Here is a 26,512-nt window from a genome sequence, read left to right on the forward strand (position 1 = left end):
CCGCCATGGCGGCCAGGCCGGGCCTAGGCCTGGGCCTGGTGTTGGGGTTGGGGTTGGGGTCGCTGCTGGCCGCCGCTGAGCCCCGCGTCTACCTGGGCAGCTGGGCCGTGAGGGTGGCAGCCGGGCACCGGGAGGCCGCCAGGCTGGCTCGCCGCCATGGGCTGCTCTGCCTCGGCCAGGTTGGGGACCCCCCCCCCAGTCCTCCCCACGGACCCCCGGCTCGTCCCCACAGCACCGGCAGTGGTGTGGTGCGGGGGTGTTAGCGGCGCTGTGGTGGTGGAGGCAGGGGGTCGGTTAGGGTTTTAAGGTGCCTCTGGTGGGCTGGCATGGGGATGGGAATGAGAGGAGGAAAGCAGTGCCATAGGGCTGCACGGGTAGCTATGGGGTTGTACTGGTACCTATAGGGCTGTATGGGTACTGGTGGGAGTGCACAGGTAGCTATAGGGCTGTACAGGAACCTATAGGGTTGTGCTGGTACCTATAGGGCTGTACGGGTACCTACAGGGCTGTACGGGTACTGGTGGGAGTGCACAGGTAGTTATAGGGCTGTACAGGAACCTATAGGGTTGTGCAGGTACCTATAAGGCTGCACGGGTACCTATAGGGCTGCACAGGTACTGGTAGAAGTTCACAGGCACCTGTAGGGCTGCACAGGCACCCATGGCCTCTACACCACAGGTGGGGGAACCCAAAATCACGCACGGTCCCACCCTGCACAGCTCCCCTCTCCTAACAGCACCCCTGCCATACACTCAGCTGCAGCCCCCCCAGGCTCTGCAGCCCGGACAGGGCCGGCACGCTCATCCCCAGCCTGGCTGCCCGCTCCAAACCACCTCACGGCAGCTTTTTGGGCCCGCAGGTGCTGGAAGGAGAGCCCTACTACCACTTCAGGCACCGCGGCACCAGGCAAAAGTCCTTAAGCAGGCACTGGGGCTGGAACCTGCGCCTGAGCAGGGAGCCAAAGGTAGAGGGGGGCTGCTGGGGACACTGGCAGCACCGACACGTCCCAGTTCGTGCACTGCTCTGGGACGTGGCCGTACCAGCACCACCCCGAGCTGCGAGGGGACTGTGTGTGGCCGTGCCCGTCTGGCACTGACAACGCTGCCTCCCCCCCAGGTTCTCTGGTTTGAGCAGCAAACAGCAAAGAGGCGCACGAAGAGAAGCGTCAGCGTGGTGCCGACGGACCCCTGGTTCCCGAAGCAGTGGTACATGGTGAGGCTTTGCCCCTCGCTCGCCTAATCCCAACACCCTTAAGCAAATCAACAGGACTAATACCGGCGGTGATGAGACAGCAGGAGAGTCCCTGAAGGACATTCGCAGCCCGGTTGATCAATCCTAATCCGTTTTCCAGAATAATGACATCAACCCTGATCTAAACGTCCTGGCTGCCTGGAGCAAGGGCTACACCGGGCTGGGGGTTGTGCTGTCCATCCTGGATGATGGCATCGAGAAGGATCATCCCGACCTGTCTGCCAACTACGTAACCACAGCTCCCCCGGGGCGAAGCAGCAAGGGCTTGGGGAGGCTCGGGGTGTTGTCTGCAGGGGTGGGAGGGAGCTGGCAGCCTTCTCCAGCTCGTGGGACTCCACAGGAGGAATTCAGCCTCTCCGTGGCCGGATCAAAAGGCTTGGTGTCTCCACAATGAATTCTTACATCAAGGAAATGTTAGAACGTGTACGTGCTCAAGCCCCCAAAACAGCCAGATGTAATTACAGCAAGCTGCAAAGCGAGTAAAGCTTGTAAGCCCTCACACGCTGGGAGAGCAAAGGGAAAAGGGCAGGGGATTCGTAATCAGCTATTGTTCGTAACAGCCCGGGTTCGGTGCCCTGTGGTGCCTCCTGTCCAGCTCCCCTGCAGGTGAGACTCACCCGTGGCACGCCAGGGGTCTCCAAGATGCTTTCTCACTGCCTGTGAACGCACACTGAAGCAGTCCAGTGATGCACAAATTACCCTCTTTTAGTGAAATCCCGCTCCCAACAGGTTTAGGAGAAGCCAGAGCAGTGCTGGGTGTGTGGGGGCTTCCATTGGTGCTCTGGGCTGGGTGATGCTCGTGGCCCCAAAATGCCAGCCCCTTGCCCTGAGCTGGCACAGCCACATTTTGCATGAGGTTTTCTCACACTTTTTGCGGTAGGATCCCCTCGCGAGTTACGACTTCAACAGCAACGACCCCGACCCCCAGCCCAGGTACAAGGCCTGGGACGAGAACCGGTGAGTTTCCTCCTCGGGCTGTCTGAGGAAATCATTTCTCGTGCTGGGATCATTACACCTCCCAGGGCCGAGCCTACGGCAGCCCCTCGGCCCCTCACCGAGGACGGCTCGTGCTGTGGCTGCCCCCAGGCACGGGACGCGCTGCGCAGGAGAGGTGGCGGCGGTAGCCAACAACCAGATCTGCGGCGCGGGCGTCGCGTACAACGCGAAAATTGGAGGTGAGCAGCAAATCCTGCTGCTGCTGCGCCGTGCAGGAGGGGATCACGAGCCAGCTCACACACCCGGGAGGAGCGTGAGCCTCACAGCCTGCTGTCCTCGGGCTGACACCGACGTCACCACCATCCAAATTCTGCAGAACCAGGGGCTTTCTGAGGGATTGGCTGCTGGCTGCAGCGCTTTGGACGTTATCAGTGACCCCCTGTGTGATGTTTCCCAGCTGTAAAAGCCCCGAGGGCTTCCTGCAGCAGCTGGGCTGAGCTGAGGGCTCAAACAGCACTAGAGGGTGCTGCGGATTTGCAGCAAGGCCAGCAGCAGTGCAGGGCTCTTCCTCCACACCTCCTGGGGCTGAATGCCCCGCACTGAGCTCTCCAACCACACGCTGGCCCGGTTCCCTGCAGAAGCAACTACACCAAACGGGGTTAAAAGCTGGGAAAACTTGCTGGGCTTAAAAGGGGTCGTGCTCAGCCCCCCAGGAGCCTGATGCCGTGGGACAGGGTTAGGTGCAAGGTGCCCGAGTGGAGCGGGGAGCGGGGTTGGGGGTCAGCCAGAACCCGCTGAGCCCTCGCTGCTGAGCCCCGCAGGCGTGCGGATGCTGGACGGTCCCATCATGGACATCGTGGAGGCTCAGTCCCTCGGCCTGCGCCCGCAGCACATCCACATCTACAGCGCCAGCTGGGGCCCCACAGACGATGGGAAGACCGTGGACGGGCCGGGCGTGCTGGCTGCAGAAGCCTTTTACAGAGGGGTGACAAAAGTAAGCGCGGCGTTGGCCTCGGGGGTGCTGGATCCGGAGCAGAGCCGCTGCCCGCAGGGCGCTGGGTCCTCGTGCTGGGGCAGGAAAGCTCCAGGCTGGATGGGATGAGTGCGAGGAGCCCTGCTCAGCCCCTTCTGCCTCTACCAGGGGCGCGGGGGCCTTGGCTCCGTCTTCATCTGGGCCTCGGGCAACGGCGGCACCAACTACGACAACTGCAACTGCGACGGGTACGCCAACAGCATCTACACCCTGTCGGTGGGCAGCGTCTTGGCCAGCGGCCGGCGGCCCTGGTACAGCGAAGCTTGCTCCTCCACCCTCACCACCACCTACAGCAGCAGCACCAGGAGCGAGCTGCAGATCGTGAGTGACCCCCCCCCCCCCGGCAAGGAACCGGGTGCCACGGCTCGTCTGAGCCCACCTTGCACCCGGGGACAGAGAGGGAGCCTTTATTCAAGTGCCTGCCTCGAGGGCATGGAGGGGCCAGGAGAGCAGAGCCTGCGGGAGCGTTTATTGGGGTTACCCCACTCCGGACAGCCCTGCCCCCTGCTCCAGCAGCACGGTGCCAGGAGCCCCCTGTCCCCCCCCAGGTGACCACCGACCTGCGCCACCGCTGCACCGACAAGCACGCGGGCACCTCCGCCTCGGCCCCGCTGGCTGCAGGAATGGTCGCCCTCGCTCTGGAGGCCAAGTAGGTGCCGGGGTGGCCACGGGGGCGTCCCCTGGGAGCGCCTGGTACTCGCCAGGACCCTTTGGGGACAAAGAAAAGGGATTTGGCTCTGCTAGCAAGGCGGTTGGGGTGCAGAGCTGAGGTCTCCTTGGGCTGCAGGGCAGCATCTTCTCCCAGGGCACTACAGGAGAAGGGTCAGGGACAGGAGGAGATGTTGCTCCCATGCAGTCAATGAAGGTTTTGGGGAGGGGATGGGGCCAGGCCAGCTAATTTTCCAAATCTCCCCCTCAAAAAGCTAACCCGGGGCAGAGACCTCTGCCCCAAAAAGCCCTCTTGCTTCCAGCCCGGCGCTGAGCTGGCGGGACGTGCAGCACCTGGCGGTCAGGGCCTCCAAACCTGCCCACCTGCAGGCAGAAGACTGGGCTGTGAACGGGGTCGGGCGCAAGGGTGAGCTTGGGGCTGAGCCGTGGAGGGAGCATTCCCTCGCAGAGCAGCTCACGAACCCTCCTCTCTTGGAAATCCTCTGCTCCGCAGTGAGCCACCACTACGGCTACGGGCTGCTGGACGCTGGGCTGCTGGTGGAGCTGGCCAAGGCGTGGGCAGGGACCCGGCCCCAGCGGAGGTGCTCGGTCAGAGCTCTTCGTGCCCCCCGGTAAGGAACGAGGTCCCCTGGGTCTGACCCCATGCAGGAGCTTTGTTGGAGCAAAGCTGTGCAGGAGCAGGCATTGCTGCCCAGGAACGGGCTTCTGCTGTCACTGCAGGGCTGCGTTTAGAGGTCACGGTGGAGGAAAGGATGCCCGTGGAGGGGGGAGAGACGCCCTCACCCTGTCTTGTACCTGGCAGGAACATCGGCTCCAAGCTCACCGTGTCCGTGGACGCCTCCTCCTGCTTGGGGAGGACCAAACGCATCCGCTCGCTGGAGCACGTCCAGGTCCAGCTCTCCCTGAGCTACAGCCGCAGGGGGGACCTGGTGCTCGCCCTGAGCAGCCCCATGGGGACCACGTCCACGCTGGTGACCGTGCGGTGAGGGCGCTCCGCAGGGAGCATTTCGTGATGGGAATGTTACAGAGCAGAGATTTAGCGGCTGCTGGGGGTCTCCTCCTCTCACAGCCTCTCCTGGGGCCAGAAGAGAGGCCCCAGGTCCTGGCAATGCCCCGTTACACCAAAATCAGGGTTGTGGAGAGCCCCTTTGGTCTGCAGCCTCCCTCCCGCCTCTCACTCGTGGCTCTGCTCTCCCCCAGCCCGTACGACACCAGCCAGCAGGGCTACAAGGACTGGACCTTCATGTCCACGCACTTCTGGGATGAGGACCCCAACGGGACCTGGACGCTGCTGCTGGAGAACAAGGGCGATGCCTACAACACGGGTGGGCCCCAGGGGATGAGCCCCAGTCACCAGTGTCACCAGTGTCACCCAGTGCCCTGCTGTCCTCCCTCTGTGGTTAGCACCTGGCTGCTCTCCTCCTCTCCCTGCTCCCTCCTAGAGGCAGGATCCGGCCGGAGGCTCTCTGCAGGGCCACATTTCCTCGTGGTTTGAGGGTCTCCCTGCACACAACCTGGAGGAAAACATTTCTTTCCCCAGATTTTCCAGCCCCACGCCCACCGCTTTGCACACCCCAAACCCTGGAGGGTGGGAACACGCAGCCCCCTTCCAGCATGTGTCCTGTCCCCCTGTCCCCAGGCGTGCTGAGCAGCTTCATCCTGCACCTACACGGCACAGACGAGGACATGACAGCCAGGCGCTTCGCAGCACCCCCCGCGGACGAGTGCCTCAAGCGGGACGCGCAGGGGGCGTGCGAGGGTGAGCGCACCCCTCACCACACCTTTGGGCAGGAGGGGACAGCACCCCCGGCTCCTGGCGGCCCCACATCCCAGCCCCATCCCTTTGCAGAGTGCAGCAGCTCCCTCTACGCCTACCAGCAGCGGTGCCTGCCCTACTGCCCCCCGCGCTCCTACGGCCGGACCCGGGGAGCCCCCTCCACGAGCGCATCCCGGGTGTGCTCCAGCTGCCACCCCTCCTGCTACACGTGCCGGGGCGCCTCGGCCAACAACTGCACCGCCTGCCCCCCTGCCCGCGTCTTCCACGAGCTCTCCCACTCCTGCCCCTCTCTGCTGGGCTTCTCCCCTGAGGACGGGCAGCACGGGGACCTCCTCCCAGTCCTCGTGGTCTGCGGGGTTCTGATCCTCTCGGCCGTCCTCTGCGCCACGTACCGCAAGGTCGTGCAGGCTGGCTGGCCCTACAGGTAGCACCTGCTGGCCCTGGGCTGCAGGGACACAAGGACACCAGCCCGGGACGGAGCTGTCCTCGCTCCCCTTCTGAATAAATGTTTTGTTGCCCTTTGGGGCTGCCCTTCCTGAAGGCTGACGTTCCTTGCCAGCAGCTGTGCGCTGACCCCGCTCCATATCCAGCTCCGTGCATGGGTACAGACGCAGCGGTGGCTTCCCCCCCCCCCTTTCCCTGGCTCATCCCTTCCATTCCCCGGGGATTTACACAGCGCTGGGGACCCAGCCCCTGGCTGGCTGCTGCGAGGGAGCTATTTCCAGCTGGGCCGGGCTGCGTGGCCGAGCACGGAGCCCCGCGCCCTTTCCCAGGCGCAGAGGAGGAGATGTGACTTCCCTCCAAACAGCTGCGCCCCAGTAAACACGGCCAGCGCCTCCAGCACTGGCTGAGCGATTTTGGCAGGGGAGAGGGAGCTGAACTGGGAGCAGGACTGGGAACCACCGCTCCGTGGTGCTGGCACAGCAGGGCCCCAGTGATCAGCAGCCTTCAGAAACGTGCCCGGGGCCGGCAGCAGTGCGGCACCAGGCAGGGCTTGGAGGGGGCATGGGGATTGCTGCCAGCTGGGGCCCGGCCACCAAACAGCAGGAACGGGGCTGCTGCGGGCACCCAAACCTGTGTGGCATCGCAGGGTGGCAGCGGGCTGAGCCCCCCAGCCCCGGGCTCTGCGTGTTTGCACAGCTGAGGAGGATTTGGGAGGCGAAGAAGAGAGCAAGACCTTTGTCCAAGCACGTAATCATCCACGAAAGCACCCCTCGGCGGGACGTTACAGAGCTCTGGGCGACAGCCAAGCGCTGCAGAGAGGCTTCCCCATGGCAGCGCTGGCCCCCCAAGCCAGGGTCCCTGCTGGGGGGGGTTTCCCCATCCCTCTCCCCTCCTCGCGGGCTGTCCTAGTCCTCGGCGGGCAGCCTGCAGCGTGGGAGCCGCTGCTGCGCCTCGGTGCGCACGTCGTCCTAGGGGAGAGACGGGGATGGGAAGGGGGCTGTGCCCCACAGCTCGTGCCACCCCATCCTGGACCCCAGCCCCGTCCTCACCGCCCGGCAGAGCTGTCCCAGCAGCGGGACGAGGCGCAGCAGCTCCTCGTCCCCGGGGTCCCCAAACCACCTCGGCACCGGGATCCAGTTGGCAGCCTGGGGAAGAAAGGGCGAGCACTGGCCACGGGGCAACCATCGTGGCCATATGGCAAGTGAACCCCCCGACACGAGAGCCAGCGGGTACCTGGGAGGGGAAGCCCTGGATGGTGTGGTCCAGGGCCACCGTCTTGGCCAGGTCCCTGCCCAGCAGGGCCAGATCCTTCCAGTAGCAGCCGCGGGCGCAGAGGCAGTCCCGCTGGGAGAGGCAGCGCCTGCAGGGGGACGCGGAACCCGTGGGGAGCAGCCCCGGCCACGGGAGTGCCTCCCCAGCAGGGTTTCTGCAGGGACATCACCTGATCAGCTTCTTTTTGGGGTCCAGCACATCCAGGATCTTCTCGGCGTAGTCCTGCTTCACTGTCGTGAAGATGAAGATCTGGGGAGAGCAGATGAAGGCCCCTGTGCGAGCTGCCCGGGCTCTCCCCACCCCGGTGCAGCAGCACCCGCCTGGATCCATGCAGACCCCCGGGGAATTTTGGGGGGCTCCGGGTACCTCGTAGGTCTTGGAAAGGCTCTCGAGGAACTGCTGCACGTGGGGACGCAGCTGCACGTGGACCTGCAAGGGAACAGCGCCCGCAGGCAGCCCCGGCACCCAAAACCTGACACCCAGCAGTGCCCCCGAGGGGCGCCTGGGGGACCCCGGCCACCCCCTCCCCTGGGATTCCATCCCCTGGGGTGCAAGGGGAGGACGCAGGACCCAAACCCCAGCCCCCCACGGCCCCCACCCCGGCACAAGGACGCCCACCTTGTAGGCATCGCCCTGGAAGGAGGTGGTGAAGGAGGCCACGGCGCCCGGCAGCCGTCCGGCGAGCACGGAGGAGCAGACCAGGGTCCCCTCCTATGGTGGGGGGGCAGGCGGCAGCATCAGGCCCAGCCCCAGCACCGTGCCCCCTCCCCCCCTCCCCAAAATCCCCCCCCAGCTCACCAGCTCCAGGACCAGGGTGTGCTCCGGGGTGCTGCGGGTCCTGCGGGGGCCGGGCGTGGGGGGCGCAGGGAGCGGGCTGGCCGGAGGCAAGCAGAGCTTGGGTGCTGCAGGGGGGCTGTGGAGACCCCCCCCTCAAAAAAAAAACCCACCATACTCACAGGCTGGGGACAGCGGGATCCTGGCACTCCTCCACGGGGAGCCCCGAGAAGTAGGCTCCCTTATAGCAGGGCTGCAGCGGGGGGCTCGGGGGGAGTCCCAGCACCGCAGCGCAGGGCTGGCCCCCTCCCCAAACAGGGGTTACCCCACAATGGGGGGGTTCACCCCCTTCCCCCAGGCAGAGGGAAGGGGACGCCGGGCTGCCACGCTCCCCACCGCACCGCAGCCTGGCCAGCTGCTGCCTGCCGGGGGTCCTCCTGGGGGTCCTCCTGGGGGTCACCGGCTCCAGGGGGGGACCCGGGACACGCTTGCCCCCATCCCCTCCTCTCTCCCGGCGAGTCCGGGGTTTGGTGGCCGAGAGCCCCAGGTCCCCACCGTTCTCCCTGCGGGGTCTCTTTGCCCGTGGGGTGGCCATCCCCAGGACAGATGGATGGAAGGACAGACAGGGGGACCCTCGGGGTGCCAGCGCAGAGCCCCAGGCACTCACTAATGCTTGGGGATCCCCCCCAGGGCCAAAGCAGCCCCCACCCAGGAGTTTAGGTGGGTTGGGGCACTCTTATAGGGTACCTTTCTGCCCCCAATCACCCCACAAGCCCCTGCCCATGCTCGGAGCACCTGGCACCACTCAGGCTGTACTGGGACCAGCTGGGGGAGCCCAGCCCTGCCCCAGTTCTGGCTCTTGGCCATCGACCACTGCCCCACTGGGGAGCCCCCAGCTTTTTTTGGGAGAGCTCCAAACGCCCCCTGGGGCTCACAGCACGGTGCAGGGGGTGGCCGAGCCTGCGGTGCCCCCACCCTATCCCCGCATGGGCCCCGCGGGGTGCAGCCAGCCCCGGGTTGGGTTACGGCTGGGGAAGGACCCGCGAGCCTCCAACGGAAGGGAGATAAGCAGCAGGTCCCCGGCCCCGAGAGGCACAGGCTGGCGAGATTCCATCACGGGGACAGGGACAGGGACAGGATGGGGACAGGATGGGGACATGTTGCTGCTGGGGCTCAGCACGGGGACCTGGATGGCACCCCAGGGTGGGGAGCGCAAGGGACACCCCGTCTGCTTCTAGCCAAGAAAAGGACACACAGCACCCGAGGGATATATAGCTTTATTTTCTGCAAAATAAAATAAAATAAAATAAATTACCACCCTCCTCCTCCCCTCCCCTGCAGCCAAACCACCCCTGAGGACAGCGAGGTGCCCGGCACGGGGCTCCGGGGGTGCTGCCCCCTCCATGGCCTCGCAAAGGGTCGCAGCGGACCCGCTGCGTGGCCGGAGGGGTCCCGGCCTCCCCGTGACCCCCGGGGTCCCGCTGCCACCCTGGGGGTCCCGCTACCACCCCGGGGGCGATGTGGCCGGGGGCTCAGGGTGGCCGTGGCCGTGCGCAGTGCCGCGCTGCCTCCCGCACCAGCCGTTCCTCGCGGGGCGACCACGGGCGGGCGTAGCCGTCGCGCTGCAGCAGGATGCGGTTCAGGGTGTGCTCGTAGTTGACGTGGCGCCGCGCCATCAGCAGGTACTCGCGGCCCTCCAGCAGCGGGGGGCAGCCGCAGGCGTCGGGCACCCAGACGTACTCGCGGGGCACCAGCGGGAAGCGGTGCCGGTACGGCGTCTCCACCTGCACCTCGTAGCGCGTCTCCTGCCCCACCGAGCGCCGCGCCAGGATCCGGGCTCGGAAGACTGCAGGGATGGTGTGGGGTGGCCTGAGCTGGGCACACGGTCCCTGGCATCGCCCCTTTGTTCCCCCCCCAGCCCGCCCGGTGCTCACCGAAGTCGCTCTGGCAGAAGTGCCGGATGCGCTGGGAACGTCCCTTAGGGGGCCGGCACCTCCCGCATCGCCCTGCATGGGGGCAAAGCTGCAGCAGCTTAGTGGGGAGAGGGGATGTGGCACCCCCAAACCCCCCCTTTAATGGTCTGGGGGCCTTGTCCTATAAGGACAGAGGGAGAACGCCACGCTCTGGGCATTCAGCCCTCCCCCAGGCTCTCCAGGTCCCTCCCCACAGCAGCACCCATGGGTGCAGGAGGGAACGGGGAGGGGGTGCAGGCACCTGCGGCAGCCCCGCTGCGGCCAGGGGGGGTTCTCGGTGGCTCTGTGCTGTGGCCCTGGGTCCGTGGGGGCGGCGTGGGGGCCGGGGGCTCCTCGGGTGGGGGGCTGCCGGCCCCCCGGGGCTGGGGTTGCCGCAGGGGGCTGGTGTCGGGGGGCTGGGGGTGCCCGCGGGGCAGCCAGAACTCGTACTCGATGCCGGGGTTGGGTTCCTGCAGCAGGACCTGAGCGAGGCAGGGGCAGAGCTCAGGGTGGCGGTGGGGGGCAGCGGGGCTGGGGGGCGTCTCCCCACGACCCCACGCCACCCCCGGGGCTCACCAGCACGTGGAGATCCTCGTCCGTGGGCCCCGCCGCCTCCAGGCTCTCGGTGCCGTCGGGGCTCCGGGCGTAGAGCAGCCGGGTGCCGGCCGCCTCGTACGGCCCCGGCCAGGCGATGGACCAGTCCCCGTTGAGCACGTAGCGCCCGTCGCTCGTCATCAGGGCTGCGGGAAGGAGCGGGAGCGGGAGCCGAGCACGGCCCCGGGACCCCTGAGCCGGGCTGGGCAGGGTGGGGGCTGCCCCGGTGCTGGAGGCCCCTGGGAGGGCAGCGTGGGTTGGGGAGAAAGCTGCTTTCATGTGAGGTTTGGCCTCGGTCCCGAGCTGGAGCCGAACCCTGATGTGCAAAATTCCTCAGGTCCCCCAGGGGACGGGGTCCTGGATGCACTGGGAACGGGGTTCTGGGGACGGGGACCCGGTGCTGGTCCCATGGCAGCCGGCCCGGCCCCATTGCGCCGGCCCCACTGCAGCTCAGCCCTTCCCAAAACCCGCGTCTGTGCCCCAGGCCCATTCCCAGCACCAACTGGGACGGACTGGGATGGACTGGGAGGGGATGGGATGCGTCCTACCGAGGTAGTTGCGGCTCTTGTCTGTCACCCTGATATTGGTGGCCCCAGCCGGGATCTTGGTCACGTTCATGTACCCAAAATAACCTGGGGGCGGGCGGGGAGTCAGGGCAGAGCCCGGGCACGGCCGAGGGGGCGTCGTGGGGAGGGGGGTGCCAGGGCTGGGACCCCCGCAGGGTGAGCAAGGGGGCGGTGGGAGGGGACTGGAGCCATGCACTGGGACACGTGGGGCACCCTCATGGGCATCATCGTCCCCACAGTCTGGCCAAGCACCCTATGGGCACTGGACATGGACCAAGGGGTCCTGGGCGCACCCAGGGACCCCCAAACACCCCTGGGGACCCCACGGACCATAGGGACACCCCAGGGATCCCCCCCCAGAGGTGACCGGGGAGAGCTGCAAAAGATCCTGGGGGACCCAGGTGAAGCCTTGGGGACACAAACGGGATGGGGGGGGGGGGACAGGGGAGCCAAGAGCCAAAGCATTCACCCATGGAGGGGGCCGGGGCAATGGTTCATTCACCGGAGGGGGGCTCCGTGCCCTGGAAGAGCCGGTGCACCACGAGGCACCCGTCCTGGCCGCCGCCGCACCGGCCGCAGGCGTGGGGCTGCGCACCCGAGCCCAGGATCCCATCGCAGCCAACGCTCTGAGGAGCCAGGACGCGGTGTCAGGGCAGGGACTGAGGGTCCTGGAGGGTCCCAGGGGGTCTTGGGGGTTCTGGGGGTCCCGGGGGTCCCGTCCCCTCGCACACCCACCAGGCAGCGCCCGCCGACGCACAGCTCCGGGGAGTCAGGGCCGCAGCGGGTGCCGTCCAGCACCCGGCCGAAGGTGTAGTAGAAATTGTGCCCCACGGCCAGGCAGTTGAGGTCGCAGGCGTTGGGGGCTGCCGGGGCCAGAAGGGAAGGAGAGGACGTTGTGGTGGGGGCGGCAGCAGCCCCCCACCCCGGTCCCGGCTGCACCCGCTGCCCCGGTGCTCACCTCCGTAGAAGGGCACCCAGCGGTACCGGGCCTGCGTGCCCGGGATGGGTTTGTCATCGTAGAGGGAGCACTGCATGGTGCGGAAAGGCACCGAGCCACCGGGGCAGCCCTGCGGGAGCAGCAGGATGGAGCCCACGGGGCCAGGAGCACGGAGCCCGCGGGGCCGTGCCGTGCCGTGCCGTGCCGTGCCACGCTGCGCTCACCTGGAGCTGGCAGAGCCGGTACTGCCGCGGGTCTCCCGTGCACGGCTCCTCCGGGGGGGATCTGCGGTCACAGCATCGGTGTTTCATCCGGGGAAAACCACCCCGAGCAGCCCCGCAACCCCTTGGGGATGTTCTACGGGGCCGCGATGCCGAGATGTGGCCTGGCTGGGAGCGCAACCGGGAGCGGGGACCACATGGAGCCACCTGGGGATGGCCAGAGCCAGCACCCGCCCGCCTTCCCCGTCCCTCCCACCCTACAACGAGGCTGAAACGAGGCCAGGACCCCGCGTGGGGACAGGAGCTGCAGGAGCACGAGTGGAAAGTGGCGCCCTGACAGCACCGGGGTGCGTGGGGACACCGCGGGGACCACTCACCGCAGGCACCTCCGGGCGCGGAAGGCGACGCCGTCCCCACAGGAGCTGGAGCAGGCGCTCCAGGGTCCCCAGGGCCCCCAAGTGCCCCGAGCCAGCTGCCGGCGAGGCCGAGCACGGGCAGGGGGCTCGGGGCCCTGCACCAGCACCTCCGGGGCTGAGCCCTGCGTGGAGGAAGGGGATGTTCGGGGTGGGGGCTGCGGTGGCACGGTCGGACCAGCCCGGGGGTGTCCCCGTGCCCTCACCTGCGCGGTGCCGATGCCGCAGCCCAGGCTGAGCCAGGCCAGGAGCAGCGCCCGCCACGGCCACCGGTGCCTGCGGGAGCAGAGACCCTGAGCCCCTCACTCTGGGGGCCAGCAGCAGCGCGTGGGGTGCCCCACATCCCGGCAGCGAGGCCACCGAGGGGGGCGGCCACCACCCTGCACCCCACGGGGACCCCGAGGCGAGGGAGAAGGAGGTGGAAAGGAACCGAGGCGAGGCAGCCGGTGCAGGAGGGTCCCGGGGGTGCAGGGCGCGGCGCCGCCGAGGTGGGCGCAGCCGCGTGGGCGCCGCCGGGCTCGGCACGGCACCGGGCTCGGCACAGCCCCACACGCGCCCCACGGCAGCCACGGGGCCGTGCCGAGCCGTGCCGAGCCTCCCGGCCCCACGCGGCCCCGCTGCCTGCCGGGGCTGGCGGTGGCAGGATGAGACCTGCGCCGCGGAGGCGGCGGCGGGGCCGTGACTCAGTTGTCGCGCCCTGGGCAGGAGCCGCGGTGAGAGCCCGGATCCGGATCCGGCCCAGCCTGGGCAGGGCGAGGGGAACCGGGGGGCTGCCCCACGCCTGCCCCCAACCCCAAAATGCCTGACCCTGAGCACCCCCAGTCCTGCCAGCTCCCCTCAACCCCCGGCACCCCGTAGCCCCCAAGCAGCCCCGGTTTCCCCAAGCACCCCATGGCCCCGAACCACCCCATGGGCTCAGGACCACCCCGTGGCCCCAGCGTGCCCGGAACAGGGGTGTGGGGGGCCCCAGCCCCGCAGCGGGGAAGGGGCCGTGTCTGGGAATCCCCCCGCCGAGCCGGTTTCCTCCTGCCGAGCTGCGCCCACGGGGACCGGGGGCCGCGAAGCTGCCGGGGGGGGCACAAATCCCCTCCTGCCCCCCAAGCACCCACACGGGTGGGAGCAGCATGTTGGGCGCCCCCCCGAGTCCCCAAATCTTTCAGCAGGGCTGGGGGGCAGCTCGTGGCTCTGGGGGGGTCGGAGCCCAGCGAGGGGCTGGTGATGCCGCGGGACCGGGTGGGCGCCACGTGCCTCAGTTTCCCCAGGGCAAAGCAGAGCTCTGGGCACCCATGGGACAGCGGGGGGGGGGGTCCCACAGCCCTCCCCCCAACCCCAGAGCCCCCCCCAAGCAGAGCAGAGAAGAGGCCACGAGGGGTGAAGCAGAACGCGGGGGCTTACCCAGCGCCGTGGGGTCCCCCGAGGTGGGCAGGGGGTGCCAAACCGCCCCGGCTCCCCGGCACGGCCATGCCTCGCTCCGCTGGGGCACCCAAGGGTGCCGGCGGCTCAGTCCCAGCCTGGTGACCCCACGGTGGAACCGGGGGGGTGGGCGGCAGCGCGGGGCCCCCCCGGACGAGCGGGCATCGCGTGCGCAGCTCCCCGGGGCGGGCGGCCGGGGCTCCCCTCCCGCTCGCCTCCCGTCCCTCCCCGCTGCGTTATTAATATCCAGCCCCAAAGGTGCGCCCAGCCCTCCCCAATCTCACGCTTAACCCTTGGGGGCCCACGGCGCACGAGGCTGCCATGGGGTGGGGGGGGGGACACACGAGCCGGGATGCGGGCGGGGGGCACCCAGGTTCGGTGGGGCTGCGTTTGGGGGGGGTGGGTGGAGGTGACCCCGATCCTGAGCGCCGCGGGGTGCAGCGCACGGCGGGGTTGGGGTGAGCCGGGGGATGTGAGCGGGGCACGTCCCCAGCACCTAGAAGCCCCCCCCCCCACCATAAAAACCCCGAGAGCCCAACCCAGCAATTTGGGGGTTTGGGGGGGGGGGGGCCCTGTGGATCCATGGGGCGAAGCACCAGCAGCCCCCGTGCTGGGAAGGGGACCCGGTGACCCCCACAGGCACCAAGGGGGAGCAGCCTCGTGTGTCCCCCCCCCCCGGCACGCAGCCACAGCCGTGAGCTGGGCCCCCCCCCCCCGTGGCACGATGGCCTTTGGGTGGCCTTGTCCCCTCCCTGTCCCCCCCCCCAGGGTGACTCCTCTCACCCCGGCACGCAGGGAGTTAAGGGGCTGGGGATGTCCCTGGGGGGGCCACAGCTGCCGGCAGCCCCCGTGCTGGCCGCACGCCAGCCCCCCCCCCCCCCTCGTGGAGCCCCCCCCAGCCGAGGCCCAGCTGCAGGCACTGGGCAGGGAGCCCTGTGCTGGGTTGGGGGGGGGGGGTGGGCTGGGTTGCAGCCCCCCCACGGTGCCAAAAGGATCCCAGGACCCCCATCCTCCCTGGGGAGGGGGGGGGGAAGCAGATGGGACCCCCCCACACCCCCTCCAGGACCGGGAGCCCCCAGGAGGGGGGGGGTCCTGGGGGTTGGGTCCCTGCTCAGCACCCAGCGCTGGGACCTGCTGGAGAGGTCCGGGGTGTCGGGGGGGGGAACAAAGACCCTAGGGGGGGTCTTGGGGTGCTGGGGGGGGGCACCGGACACAGCTGGGAAAGGGGCAGAGGGAGGGGGGCCGCATCCAGCCCACGGCACCCCAAAAAACCCCGGGCACGAGCCGCCCCCGGGGGCTCCGTCCCACCCCGGTGGCGCAAACTGGGTCCTGCTCAGGGTGCTGGGTGCCCCCCCCCCCCGGTGGCTGTGCCCCCCCCCCCCCAGGGTCCCACAGCACCCCCCGGGTGTGGGCAGCCCGGAGCCGAAGCGGTTACGGCACAGGAGGAGGAGGAGGAGGAGGAGGAGGGTGGCTGGGTGTGGGCGTCCCTGGGGGGGTCCCTTGGGTGCTCCTGGGGGTGTCGGGCGCAGGATGGGGGGGGGCCGAGCTGCCCGGGGGCTACGTGGTGGACGAGGGCAGCGGGAGGCTCTTCAGGCGAGGGGGGCTGCTGGGGGAGGTAAATGCCCCTCGGTGCCCCCCCCCCGGCTCCATCCCACCCCAACCACGGCCCCGAGCGCACCGCGGGGACGGGGAAACTGAGGCGGGGGGGGGGGGCGCTGGGATGGAGCCCGTGGTGGTGGTGGTGGGGGGCACCCAACGCCTGCACCCTCCTCTCCTCGCCCCCCCGGGGTGCCCGGGTGGGTGCTGAGCGGTGCCGTTGCCCCCCCAGGGGGCTTTCGGGCGCTGCTATCGCCTGACCGAGCTGGGCAGCGGCAGGGGCTACGCGGCCAAGGTGATCCCACGGGCTCGGCTCGAGGATCCGGGGGTGGCGGAGAGGGTGAGTACCGGGGGGGGGCAGCCCCGAGGAGCCCCCCACCCTGCCCCTTCTTTTCCCTTTTTTCCCCTTCTTTCCCCTTCTCCCCCCTTCTTCCCCTTTATTTCCCCTTCTTCCCCCTTCCTCCTCTCCCCTTTGTCCCCTTTTTCCCCCTTCTTCCCCTTTTTCCCCTTTTTTCTCCTTCTCCCCCCTTCTTCCCCTTTATTTCCCCTTCTTCCCCCTTCCTCCCCTTTATTTCCCCTTCTTCCCCCTTCCTCCTCTCCCCTTTGTCCCCTTTTTCCCCCTTCTTCCCCTTTTTCCCCTTTTTTCTCCTTCTCCCCCCTTCTTCCCCTTTATTTCCCCTTCTTCCCCCTTCCTCCTCTCCCCTTCGTCCCCATTTTCCCCCTTCTTCCCCTTTTTCCCCTTTTTTCTCCCTTCTTCCTCCTTTTTCCCCTTCCTCCTTCTCCCCCCTTCTTTCCCCTTCTTTTCCCTTTTTCCCTCTTCTTTCCCCTTCTCCCCCCTTTTTCCCCTTCTCCCCCTTCTCCCCCATGGCTGGCTCCCTGGGGTTTTTCTCCCCGCACCCACCCCCCCCCACAGAGGTGTCCCCGCTGTTCTCGGGGTCTCCCCCCCCCCAGGTGCAGCGGGAGCAGGATCTGCAGGGCCGCCTGTGCCACCGCCACGTCCTGCGCCTGCACGGCCACCTCGCCACCCGCGGCCACCTCTACCTGCTGCTGGAGCTCTGCGGCCGGAGGGTGAGTTAAAATCAACTCTAAAACCTTTGTCCCCTTTTGGGGACAGCCCCCAAACCCCAAATTGTCCCCCCCTATCTCTCTCTGTCCCCAGTCCCTGGCTGACATCCTGCGTGCCCGGGGGGTGCTGACGGAGCCGGAGGCGCGCTACTACCTGCGGCAGGGCGGCGCGGGGCTGCGCTACCTCCACGGCCAGGGCCTGGTGCATCGGGACCTCAAACCCAGTGCGTGGGGTTGGGGATGAGCCGGGGGGGGCTGCTGGGCGAGCCGTGCCCCCCACCCCGAGCTCACGTCCCCCCGTCCCAGCAGGTAACGTGCTGGTGAGCGAGAGGATGCAGGTGAAGATCGGGGACCTGGGGCTGGCTCGGCCGGCGGCGGTGGGCACCCGGTGCTGGGGGTGAGCGGGGCTCTGAGCTGGGTGGGGGTCCCAGCACGGTGTAGCCCCCCCCTCACCTTCACCCTGTGCTCCCCCTGCCCTCCCCCAGGGCGCTGTGCGGGACCCCTGCCTACATGGCCCCGGAGGTGTTGGACCGCAAAGGCCACGGGGCGCCCTCGGACATCTGGGCCTTGGGCTGCATCATGTAAGGGGGGCACCCAGCGGGTGGGCAGGGGGGGGCTCCTGGCCTCGCTGAGCACCCAGGACCCCCCCCAAACCCCCCCAGGTACGAGGTGCTGACGGGCAGCCCCCCGTTCAAGGCGGCTGAGCGGCAGGAGCTGTACAGGAGCATCCGCGCGGCGCGGTACCCGCTGCCCCCCAGCCTCTCGCCCCGTGCCCGAGCCCTCCTGGGGCGCCTGCTGCTCCCCGACCCCACGGCACGAGCCGGCCTCGGGGAGGTGCTGGAGCACGGATTCTTCACCCAGGTATAAATTGGGGGGGGTTCGATAACCCTGGGACCCCCCCGGGATGGGGAGGATGGGGGAAATCGCCGCCTCTCGCCCCCCCAGGGCTTCACGCCGGACTCGCTGCCGCCCCACGCCTGCCGCACCGTGCCCGTCTTCTGCCTGCTGAAGGGAGCTGTGGCGACGCTGGCACAGCGCTGGGTGAACTGGGAGCACTGGGACGCAGCCACCCGCACCCCCCCCCCAAGGAGCAGGTTCCTGGGCAGGAGCTCAGCCCCGCAGCCACGGGCTGAGGAAAACCTTTATTAGTGCTAGGAACCGTCTAAATTCCAGTCATCAGGACAAGCAGGGCGGGACGGGACCAGTACGAACGGCACACACACACCAGTTTGCCCTTAGAAAAGGTTAACAGGAGAAAAAATAATAAAATAAAATAAAACAACCAACGGGACCTCTCCTCCCCGACAGGATGGGGATGGGGACGAGGGGAGGGGGACGAGGCGCGGCTCCGGGAAGCCGGGTGCAGGACAGCTTGGTGCCTCGGGATGAGCCCCGAGAAGAGCAGCACTTACACCCTGGGGGGGCACAGAACGGGCCCCGCTCTGCCTGCGAGCACCTTTCGGCAGCACCTCTCCCTGCAGGGGCAGCAGCAGGAGGTATTGGGGGGAAGGACGACGTTAGCGGGGGGGTCTGGGGGCAGGAGGGAGCAAAAAGTGCGCGGTTTCCCCGTCCGCTCCTCTCCCTGGAGAAGAGGGCTGAAAGAAAACCCTGAAAGCTGAGTAAAACGGGACATTTAAAACACCCACAGCGCGGCTCCGGCAGCGGGCAGCCCCCGGGACGCCGGCCTATGTCTAAAACAGAGGGGGGGGGACACACGAGATGCCTGCGGTGGCCCCAGCCAGCACCACGGAGCCGCTTCGCTGCTCACGGACCCGGCCACGTCGGCGCAGGGTGACCCTGGTGGCCTTGGCCCATCACCGAGGGGCTGGGGAGGGAGGTGAGGAGGTGACAGCGTGAGCTGCAAGGCAGGGAGCGAGCCCGAGGCTGGAGCTGGGGTGGGAACGGGGAGAAAAATCACCAAAAAGGGGAGCCGGGGAGGATGAGGGCTGCCCTCAGCGCCCACCACGATGGCAGGGAGGAGAAATCCCTCCCCGACGGGTGCTGGGAGCAACCCCGCGGGGTCCTCAGCTCCCCGGGGAAGCTGCCCACCTCCCCCAGCCCTAAAGGTGCACCTTCCCCTGCAATTCCTACAAAAAAAGCAGGAGCTCAAGCCAAGGAGCAAGGCCAGAAACCAGCCTTCACCCCAGGCTCGCAGCCCCACGAGCGTGGGCACCGTGGCGCCAGAAACCACAGGGCTGGGGGGCTGCGAGCACAGAGCAGGGGGGGGGGGGGCTCAGCACGGCCCCGCACCCCCGGGGCACATTTTTGGGGCCGGGAGGGGGGTGGGCAGGAAACCCAGCTGCTCCCAAGGCCAGCAAAGGGCTGGCTGCTGGCCCTCGGTTGGGTGCCGCACCCAGAGCCCGGGCGCTGGCACGGCTCCCGCTCGGTATTTTTATCCCAGGCATCTGCCTTGGTGCAAGCTGCCTGCTTTTTTCTTTCTTTCTTTTTTTTTTTCCACGGCCCACCCCTGTTCCACCCTGGTTTAGAGGTGACAGCAATAGCTGCACGCCCTGCTGCCGTGGCCCGAGCCCAGAAGGCACCCGTCAGCTGCCCTGAGATGGCCCCGGGGGCCCCGAAGGCGAGAGCCACGCGCAGCAGAGCCCTCAGAGCCCTGGTTTGGGAGGGTTTGAGGGGCTCAGGGCAGGACGTTCCCGTAAATGCAACCATTTTTCACATCTCCCCTTCTTTATTCCACAGCTGATCAAAGATGGGGAGAGCCAGGCTCCTACCAGGGCTCCCTCGGGGCCTTTTTGTTTTGTGCTCAAAGTCTGCCCTGGGCACAAAGCAAGTCGAGCCCCGGGGGGGGGAAGGCTGGTAAAAGGTTGTTAAAAAGCAGGAATTTAAAACACGGGTTCTTAAAACAAGGATTCGGGTTTGCTACCTCCTCACACCCTCCTCCCCGGCTAACGATGAGGCTGAAACTCACCCTTGTGCAGAAACGGGGTTCAAAGTTCAGCCAATTTCGGGGGGCTAGCACCAGCCCCATCTCCCCCCACCCCCTTTTTTTTTTTTTTTTTTTTTTTTTGGGGAGGAGAGGTGACAAAAGGGAATCGAATTCCCTGCGCAGAGCTGTCGCTGCAGAGCCCTGGCCCTCGGAGCAGGATCCTGGAGGAACAGCTCCCGGCGGGGCTGGCCCGGGACGCGTTGGGATGTACCGGGTGGCGCAGCCGAGGAGCTGGCTCGACTGGGACGGGCTGGAGCAGCTTCTTAGCAGGCTGAAGGCAGCGAGTTGCTCTCCACCTTCAGTCCCTTGCTGGCCAGGAAGGCGTCCTGCTTGGGCTCGCGGCCCAGGAACTTCCTCAACATGTCAGAAGCGTCCAGGGAGCCGCCGGGATGCAGGATGCAGTTCCTGTAATCCATGCCCACCTGCAAGGAGAGACGGGGTAAAGGGGGAGGGGGGCATTTAGGACAGCCACCCCCCTGCCGAGCTCGCTGCTCCCACCTCTTGCAGCTCACCCCCTCCTCTTACCTTGCAGTTCATGATCCCCTCCTGCTTGAAGCGCGTGTGGAACATGTCCATGGAGTACACCTCGCTCCAGAGGTAGCCGTAGTACTGGGCGTCGTAGCCCCCAGCCAGGTGGCCAAAAGTGGCCGGCATGTTTGTACCTTCGCAGTCAGGGGAAGGGAAGGAAGGGGAGGGGGCGTTAACGGGGAAAAAAACCCGTGGAAAAAAGCCCTGCGGGCTGTAAATGTGTCACTGCAGGCACCGTGTCGGCTTGTTTGCAGTCACAGAGGAAATGGGGAAGGATTTTCCAGTTATTTTTGTGTGGTTTTAGCCCTGCTCTTCCGGGAGTCAGCAAATCCCACCCCTGCCAAACCAGCCTGAGGCCCCAGCCTTAAAAGGGACCTGCGGTGTGAGCGGGACCCCCGCAGAGCCCCCCCCTCGTTACCTGGGGTGGCCGGGACGCCCAGCACCTCCTCGCAGAGCTGGGCAAACACCTCCACGGGGTCAGCCTTGGTCTGGGTGTGCAGCGCCTGGTCCACCTTGGCCAGGACGATCTGACGCAAGTTGAACAGTCCTGTTGTGGGAGGAGGAGGAGGGGAGCTGAGGCCCGAGGGCTCCCAGTTCTCCCCACACCCGATTTTAAAACCATTTCCCCAGACCAGACCATCCAGAAACTCCCACAGCTGCACCTCCCTGGGCACCTCCTGTCACCTCACCTTTGTGCTTCCCAGCTTAACAGCAAGATGTGGTTCTTTCTCCCAGCCCTCTGTCCCCACAAAACCTTTCCCCTAACCATCGTCACCAGGACACCACGGGTCCCCTTCCTGTCCCCACAAGCAGGGGACACCAAGGCAAGGCTCTGACCTCGCTGGGAACATCACACAGCCCTTGCTCCCCAAAACCTTTCGTCACCGGCTCCCACCTGTGTTTGCCTGCCGGGATTTAATGAGTTTCTCCAGCAGCTCGTCAGGGATGGGGCTTCCAGTTTTGTAGTGCCTGGACATGCGCAGCAGCGGCTCCTTCTCCCACACCCAGTTCTCCAGCATCTGTGACGGTGCCTCGACGAAGTCCCGCTCCACGTGCGTCCCACTGAACATGGCAAACTCCGCCTGGAAGACGTGTCGGACCGTCAGCACAGCCAGCTCAGAGCAGGGCATCGTTTCGTCCCCCAAAAAGGCAGCAAAACGGGGCAAAGTAACAAAAAGGCCCCGCTGGGCCTCACCTGAGAGCACAGCTGGTGCATGACGTGCCCGAATTCGTGGAAATAGGTCTCCACCTCATCGTGCTGCAGCAGGGAAGGCGCGTCCGGCGTGGGCTTGGTGAAGTTGGCCACCATGGCAGCCACCGAGATCTGCCGGCTGGAGTCTGGCAGGAGGCAGCCCGGCTGCAGGCCGAAGCAGGCTGCGTGCCCGTACTTCCCTTCCCTGCGACGGGGAGAAAGAGGAGGCTGTTACGTGGGTGATCCCAAGGAGGCAGCTACGAGCTCTCCAGCAGGGCACCGAGCTCTGATCACAGCAGCAGCCCCTGCGCTCCCAGCACAACCCTACTGGTGGCTGCAACCCTTCCTCCACCACAGCCACGCACTGAGACATCTCCTTCTCTTCCCTCTGCACGTGGCAGGCTCCTGTCCCGCTATCCCAGCCCTCCTCCTTCTCTTGGATGTCCCCAGGCCTCACCGTGGGTACAGATCCAGGTAGAATTTGCCGATGGTCTCCCCGGAGGAGGCGTCCTTCACCGTGTAGAGCTGCACGTCCTCGTGCCACACCTGAGCCTTCTCTTCCAGGTGGAAGGTGAGGCCCAGCAGCTCCTGGTAAATGGCCAGCAGGCCCGTGGTGACCACCTGCATGGGGAAGTACTCCTTCAGCAGGTTCTGGTCCACGCTGTACTTGGTCTCCTCCACCTGGTTCATGTAGTAGCGCATGTCCCAGGCGTTGATGCGGTTGTCGAACTCCAGCCCTCGCTTCTCGCACTCTTTCTTTTTCAGGTCCAGGATCACAGCCCGCTCCTTCTCCCCCAGGGGTTTCAGCTTCTGGGCCAGCTCATCTGCAAGGGCACAGGGGGAGGGTTGGGGGCCAGGGCTGAGAGCAGCCCCCCCCAGCCCAAGGGAGCCCGCTCCTCCCCTCGGCAGCCGGGCGCCGTACCCAGGAAGGTGGCCACCGTCCTGCTGCTTTTTGCCATGTTCATCTCCAGCACGAAGTCGGCGTGGGTGCTGAAGCCCAGCAGGCTGGCTTTCTGAGCCCGCAGGTCCACCAGCTCCTTGAGGATCAGGCAGTTCTCCTGCAACGTGAAGGAACAAAGCTGTGCCTTGTTCTCAAGGCAGAGAAGAAACAAAGCCCGAGCCCCAGCGTGGAAAGCAGCACGAGTCTCAGAGCAGCCCCCTTCAGCGCCTGGAAAATTCGGTCTTCCACAGGACCACGGCCAGGAAACCCCTTCCCACGCGTGCTGAGCAAGGCTCAGCTGTCACAGCTTGCCCTGACTCTGTCTCCTCCCCAGCTCTGAGGACTCTACAAGCAGCAGGTCTCCATCTCCCTGAAGATGCCACCGCCCTTCCCAGGGATCTGGGGGCACTGAGGCTTCTCTCCACAGGACGAGATGTGCCCAGGGAAAAGTCCTGACGAGCATTTCTCCTGGCCCTGCCGGCAGGCAGCGAGGCCACCCACCTCTTTGCACCTGGAGTTGAACATTTCTTCCACCTTCCTCCTCGTCTCAGGCACGTAGCACTTCTTCAAGAGAGGGAAGTAGTGCGGGTACTTCAAGGTCACCTTCAGCTTCCCGTCCTCCGTCTTCTCCAGGGAGTTGAGGAAGTCCTCGGGGAGCCCCCCTGAGAATCAGAGAATCACAGAATTACAGGGGTTGGAAAGGATCTCGAGAGGAAAGAGCAGCCAGCTGACAGAGAGCCCGAGCCTCTCCCAAAATACCAGCTCTGGGCACAGCACGGGCTCTTGCTCCTTAGCCAGAGCCATCTCAGGGCTTCATAAATTCCTGCAGAAGGCAGGAACGCTGCAGGAACACCCTCTTTTACCTCCACCCCAGAGCAGGGAACAGCCCCCAGGCAACCTTGTCAGGCCCAAAATGGGGTGTGAGCACGAACCAGGCCCTGAGACCGAGGAGAAATGAGTCCGAGAGCTCCCTACCTAGTTCCTCCTTCGAGAAGGGCAAGAAGGTGGTGTCCTCGTTGAGGTTCTTGTTGAAGTCTATGCAGAGGACGCTCAGCTTTTTCTTAATAGCTTTGATTTTCTATAAAATGGAGAAGAACAGATAAAGTCAGCCCAAATGGGAAAGTCAAGCAGCGCCGTTCAGGGGCTGCAGCCAGCAGCCTGCCTGCTGAGTCGCCCCCTGGTCTGCACTTGGCTTTTATTCAACTGCAACGCTGCAGAATTAATTGCACTCGGGCTGGAACAGGCTCCCTTTGATCCCACCTGGTGGGAAAGCAGCCACCTCAGCACCGTCCCAAGCACCTCCTGCCAGCTCAGGAGCTGCAGGTGTTTCAGCAGCGACCTCCCCTGCCCTCGTTTCATCACGTTTTCTCTTCTATTTTTAACCTAATTTCAGGCTCCTTCGCTGAGCCACGATAAAAGGGGGAGAGATGAGGGGGACGCCCTCCCCGCTGCCCCCACGCCTGCGGTGTGACGTTATCCCCACCCAAGAAAAAGGAAAAAAAGGGGCAGGGAGACATCACCCGGCGTGCCCAAGGTCACACAAATCAGGAGCGAGCCTCAGGCCTCTGCTCTACAGCTACGCTGCCCCACCGAGGCGCCCCCTGCACATATTTATTTTGAGCCCTGAGGCCTCACCTCCTGCGTTTCCTCGGGGAGATGGAGCCCGTTTCTCTTGCCCAGTTTGATCAGCCTCTCCAGGTACCTCTTTGCTTCGGGCTTCAGCGAAGCGCTCTCCGCTTTCTCCTGGGAAACAAAGCCCATGAGCAGGAGAAGCCACGGGATGAGACCCCCACACAGCTCTGCAGGAAGCTGGGGGGGAGTTTTGGGCTGCAGAAGCGGCCCAGAGCAGACAGAAACACACCACACTAAGGCTTTGGTGCATTAATTCCTATCGGGCTGCTTTAAACATCTCACCTTTATGCCCCACTACAGCCCCTTTTGGGACATTACTCAATTCCAGACCTTGCACCGTTATTTCTAAGGTCTGGGACAAGGGAACAGAACTGCTTGTAACTCCAGGAGGCTTCTGTTCCCCACTTGGAGGCATCCTACTCCCGAGCACGCACCTGGAGCCAGACGATCCTCTGGTAGACGTCCTGCCTCATGCTCATCTCCACGTCGAACTCCGAGAGCTTCTTGTCAGCCTCGGTGCTCGCTGCACGGATGTCTTTGCAGGGAGAGACGTGCTGCGGGAAGTCCAGCATGTTCCGGCGGACTGGAAAGAGAGCAGAGGGTTCAGCAGAGGCAAGGGGAGCTGCACGAGAGCCATTTCCCACTGCCCTCAGCCTTCTGCATGCAACTTGCATGAATTTTATGCACCCCAGACCCCAACTCTCTTGCTGCTTGGAGAACCACAAGGCTTTTACAACAGCACCGTTGTGTCTCCATCCCTCGGGGAACCAGGGCACGCCCTTACTGCAGCCGCCTCTGGGACGCCGCCGTGCCCCAGGTGAGCTCTGCCCCGGCTGATTTCATCTCAGAAGGGAGCAGAGGGGAACGCTCCCTGCCTCCAGGCCTCAAGACAACCGCAGCAGGGAGGCGCCGCCCTGCAGGCACCAGCTCCTGCCCAGGAGGGGAGCGGGCATCAGATAACTGGAGCCTGCATCAGCGACCAAAAATCCATCAGGCTGCTTTACACATAACCTCTGACATGACAGCAGCGCTCAGGCAGACAAGACACAGATTTTTATCCAAGGAGTTGGAGAAAAGCTGGAGATTTCTTAGATTTCTGCCAACGCACTTGGACATAAAAAGGAGCAGGCAGCCTTAAAACCTCGCTGGAGCCCCGCAGACCTTCCTGCTGCCAAAGCAGCGGCGCTGCCAAGGCGTTGGCCTCATTTTAGATTCACGTTTCTGTTCCAGATCTCCTTTTTTTTTTTTTTTTTTTTGTTATTTGTACTCGTATCTAGCCATGTAAACATTAACTGGACGGCAAACATCACACCGAGGGCTTCAAGGGAAGACAGAAATGACAACACAGAGACGCCCTCCCAAAAAAGGGTGCAAAAAAAGACGATGATTAAGATGCAGATCTGCAGAAAACAAGCGTGTCCTCTTCGGCTACCTACCCGTGTACTCCACCTCCACGTCCGCCAGGGCCTTGAGGGTGTTCTCGTAGGACACCTCTCCCCGCTCCTGGGCGCCCACGCGGTCGTACACCAGCTTGGTCCTCTCGGTGAGCTCGGCGGCCATGCGCTCGATCTGCTCGGCGCTCAGGTCCCAGCGCAGCTGCTCGGCCACCAGCCGCGGGGCCTGGCTGTCCACCACGCTGCCTGGGGAAACGAGGGGACACCCCCCCCCGTGGCACGGCCGCACGCGAGGACACCCACCGTGTCCTCACCGGGACCCCCCCCGTGTCCTCACCGGGACCCCCCTGACCTTGCTGGAACCCACCCGTCCTCACCGGGACCCCCCTGTCCTTACCGGGACCCCCCTCCTTGACCTTACCGGGCTCCCCCCGTGTCCTCACCGGGCTCCCCCCCACGCTGGGACCCTCCCCGTCCTCCCCCCGTCCTTACCAGCTCCCCCTCCTCATCTTTACCGGGACCCCCGGCACCCCCCGTCCTCACCGGGACCCCCCCCTCAGCCTCTCCGGGACCCCCCCGTCCTCCCCAGGACCTCCCCGTCCTCACCGGGCTCCCTCCCTTGACCTTACCGGGCCCCCCTGCCCGTCCTTCCCAGGACCCCCCCCCTCACCGGGGACCCCCTCCCGGCCTCACCGCCCCCTCTCCCCCCCCCCCCAGCCCTTACCGGGCCCCCCCCGTCCTTACCGGGACCCTCCCTGGGCCTCCCCCCGTCCACACCGGGACCTCCCCCGGGCCTCACCGGGGACCCCCGTTCATACCGGGACCCCCTCCCCGGTGCCCCCAGCCCCCTTACCGGTGGGGGGCGCCATTCCGGGCTCTGGGACCCCGCTGCCGCCGCCGAGGCCGTGAGGAGGCCGCGCCGGCCCCGCGCACCGAGCATGTGCCGCGACCAACGAGACGGGCGGGGGA

At 66.1% G+C, this 26,512-nt stretch overlaps 3 protein-coding genes across 3 annotated transcripts; 1 reads left to right on the plus strand and 2 right to left on the minus strand.

Moving 5' to 3' along the window:
- The first annotated feature begins 5 nt into the window (after positions 1 to 5).
- Positions 6 to 6,094, plus strand: PCSK4 (proprotein convertase subtilisin/kexin type 4). The gene is made up of 15 exons (XM_032203911.1): positions 6 to 179; positions 860 to 964; positions 1,117 to 1,212; positions 1,352 to 1,480; positions 2,132 to 2,208; positions 2,338 to 2,426; positions 3,009 to 3,181; positions 3,329 to 3,541; positions 3,769 to 3,869; positions 4,192 to 4,295; positions 4,383 to 4,500; positions 4,692 to 4,871; positions 5,090 to 5,214; positions 5,529 to 5,648; positions 5,739 to 6,094. Exons 1-15 carry the CDS (start codon positions 6 to 8, stop codon positions 6,092 to 6,094), a joined length of 2,160 nt encoding a protein of 719 aa, XP_032059802.1.
- A 921-nt stretch (positions 6,095 to 7,015) lies between these two features.
- On the minus strand, positions 7,016 to 14,575 carry ADAMTSL5 (ADAMTS like 5). The gene is made up of 14 exons (XM_032203912.1): positions 14,537 to 14,575; positions 12,804 to 12,964; positions 12,430 to 12,490; positions 12,227 to 12,335; positions 12,004 to 12,131; positions 11,771 to 11,894; positions 11,251 to 11,334; positions 10,685 to 10,848; positions 10,371 to 10,590; positions 10,091 to 10,162; positions 9,734 to 10,002; positions 7,552 to 7,631; positions 7,344 to 7,470; positions 7,016 to 7,078 (listed from the first exon to the last, which is right to left on the minus strand). Exons 1-14 carry the CDS (start codon positions 14,573 to 14,575, stop codon positions 7,016 to 7,018), a joined length of 1,701 nt encoding a protein of 566 aa, XP_032059803.1.
- Positions 14,576 to 18,015: 3,440 nt separating this feature from the next.
- THOP1 (thimet oligopeptidase 1) lies at positions 18,016 to 26,478 on the minus strand. The gene is made up of 13 exons (XM_032203728.1): positions 26,397 to 26,478; positions 25,586 to 25,789; positions 24,584 to 24,732; positions 24,153 to 24,260; positions 23,493 to 23,595; positions 23,019 to 23,179; positions 22,500 to 22,635; positions 22,035 to 22,401; positions 21,581 to 21,782; positions 21,281 to 21,467; positions 20,804 to 20,932; positions 20,383 to 20,519; positions 18,016 to 20,279 (listed from the first exon to the last, which is right to left on the minus strand). The coding sequence occupies exons 1-13, from the start codon at positions 26,410 to 26,412 to the stop codon at positions 20,121 to 20,123; spliced, it is 2,058 nt and encodes a 685-aa protein (XP_032059619.1). The 5' UTR covers positions 26,413 to 26,478; the 3' UTR covers positions 18,016 to 20,120.
- Positions 26,479 to 26,512: the final 34 nt, after the last annotated feature.

Source organism: Aythya fuligula, chromosome 26 (assembly GCF_009819795.1).
Source record: "Aythya fuligula isolate bAytFul2 chromosome 26, bAytFul2.pri, whole genome shotgun sequence".
Classification (NCBI taxonomy): domain Eukaryota; kingdom Metazoa; phylum Chordata; class Aves; order Anseriformes; family Anatidae; genus Aythya; species Aythya fuligula.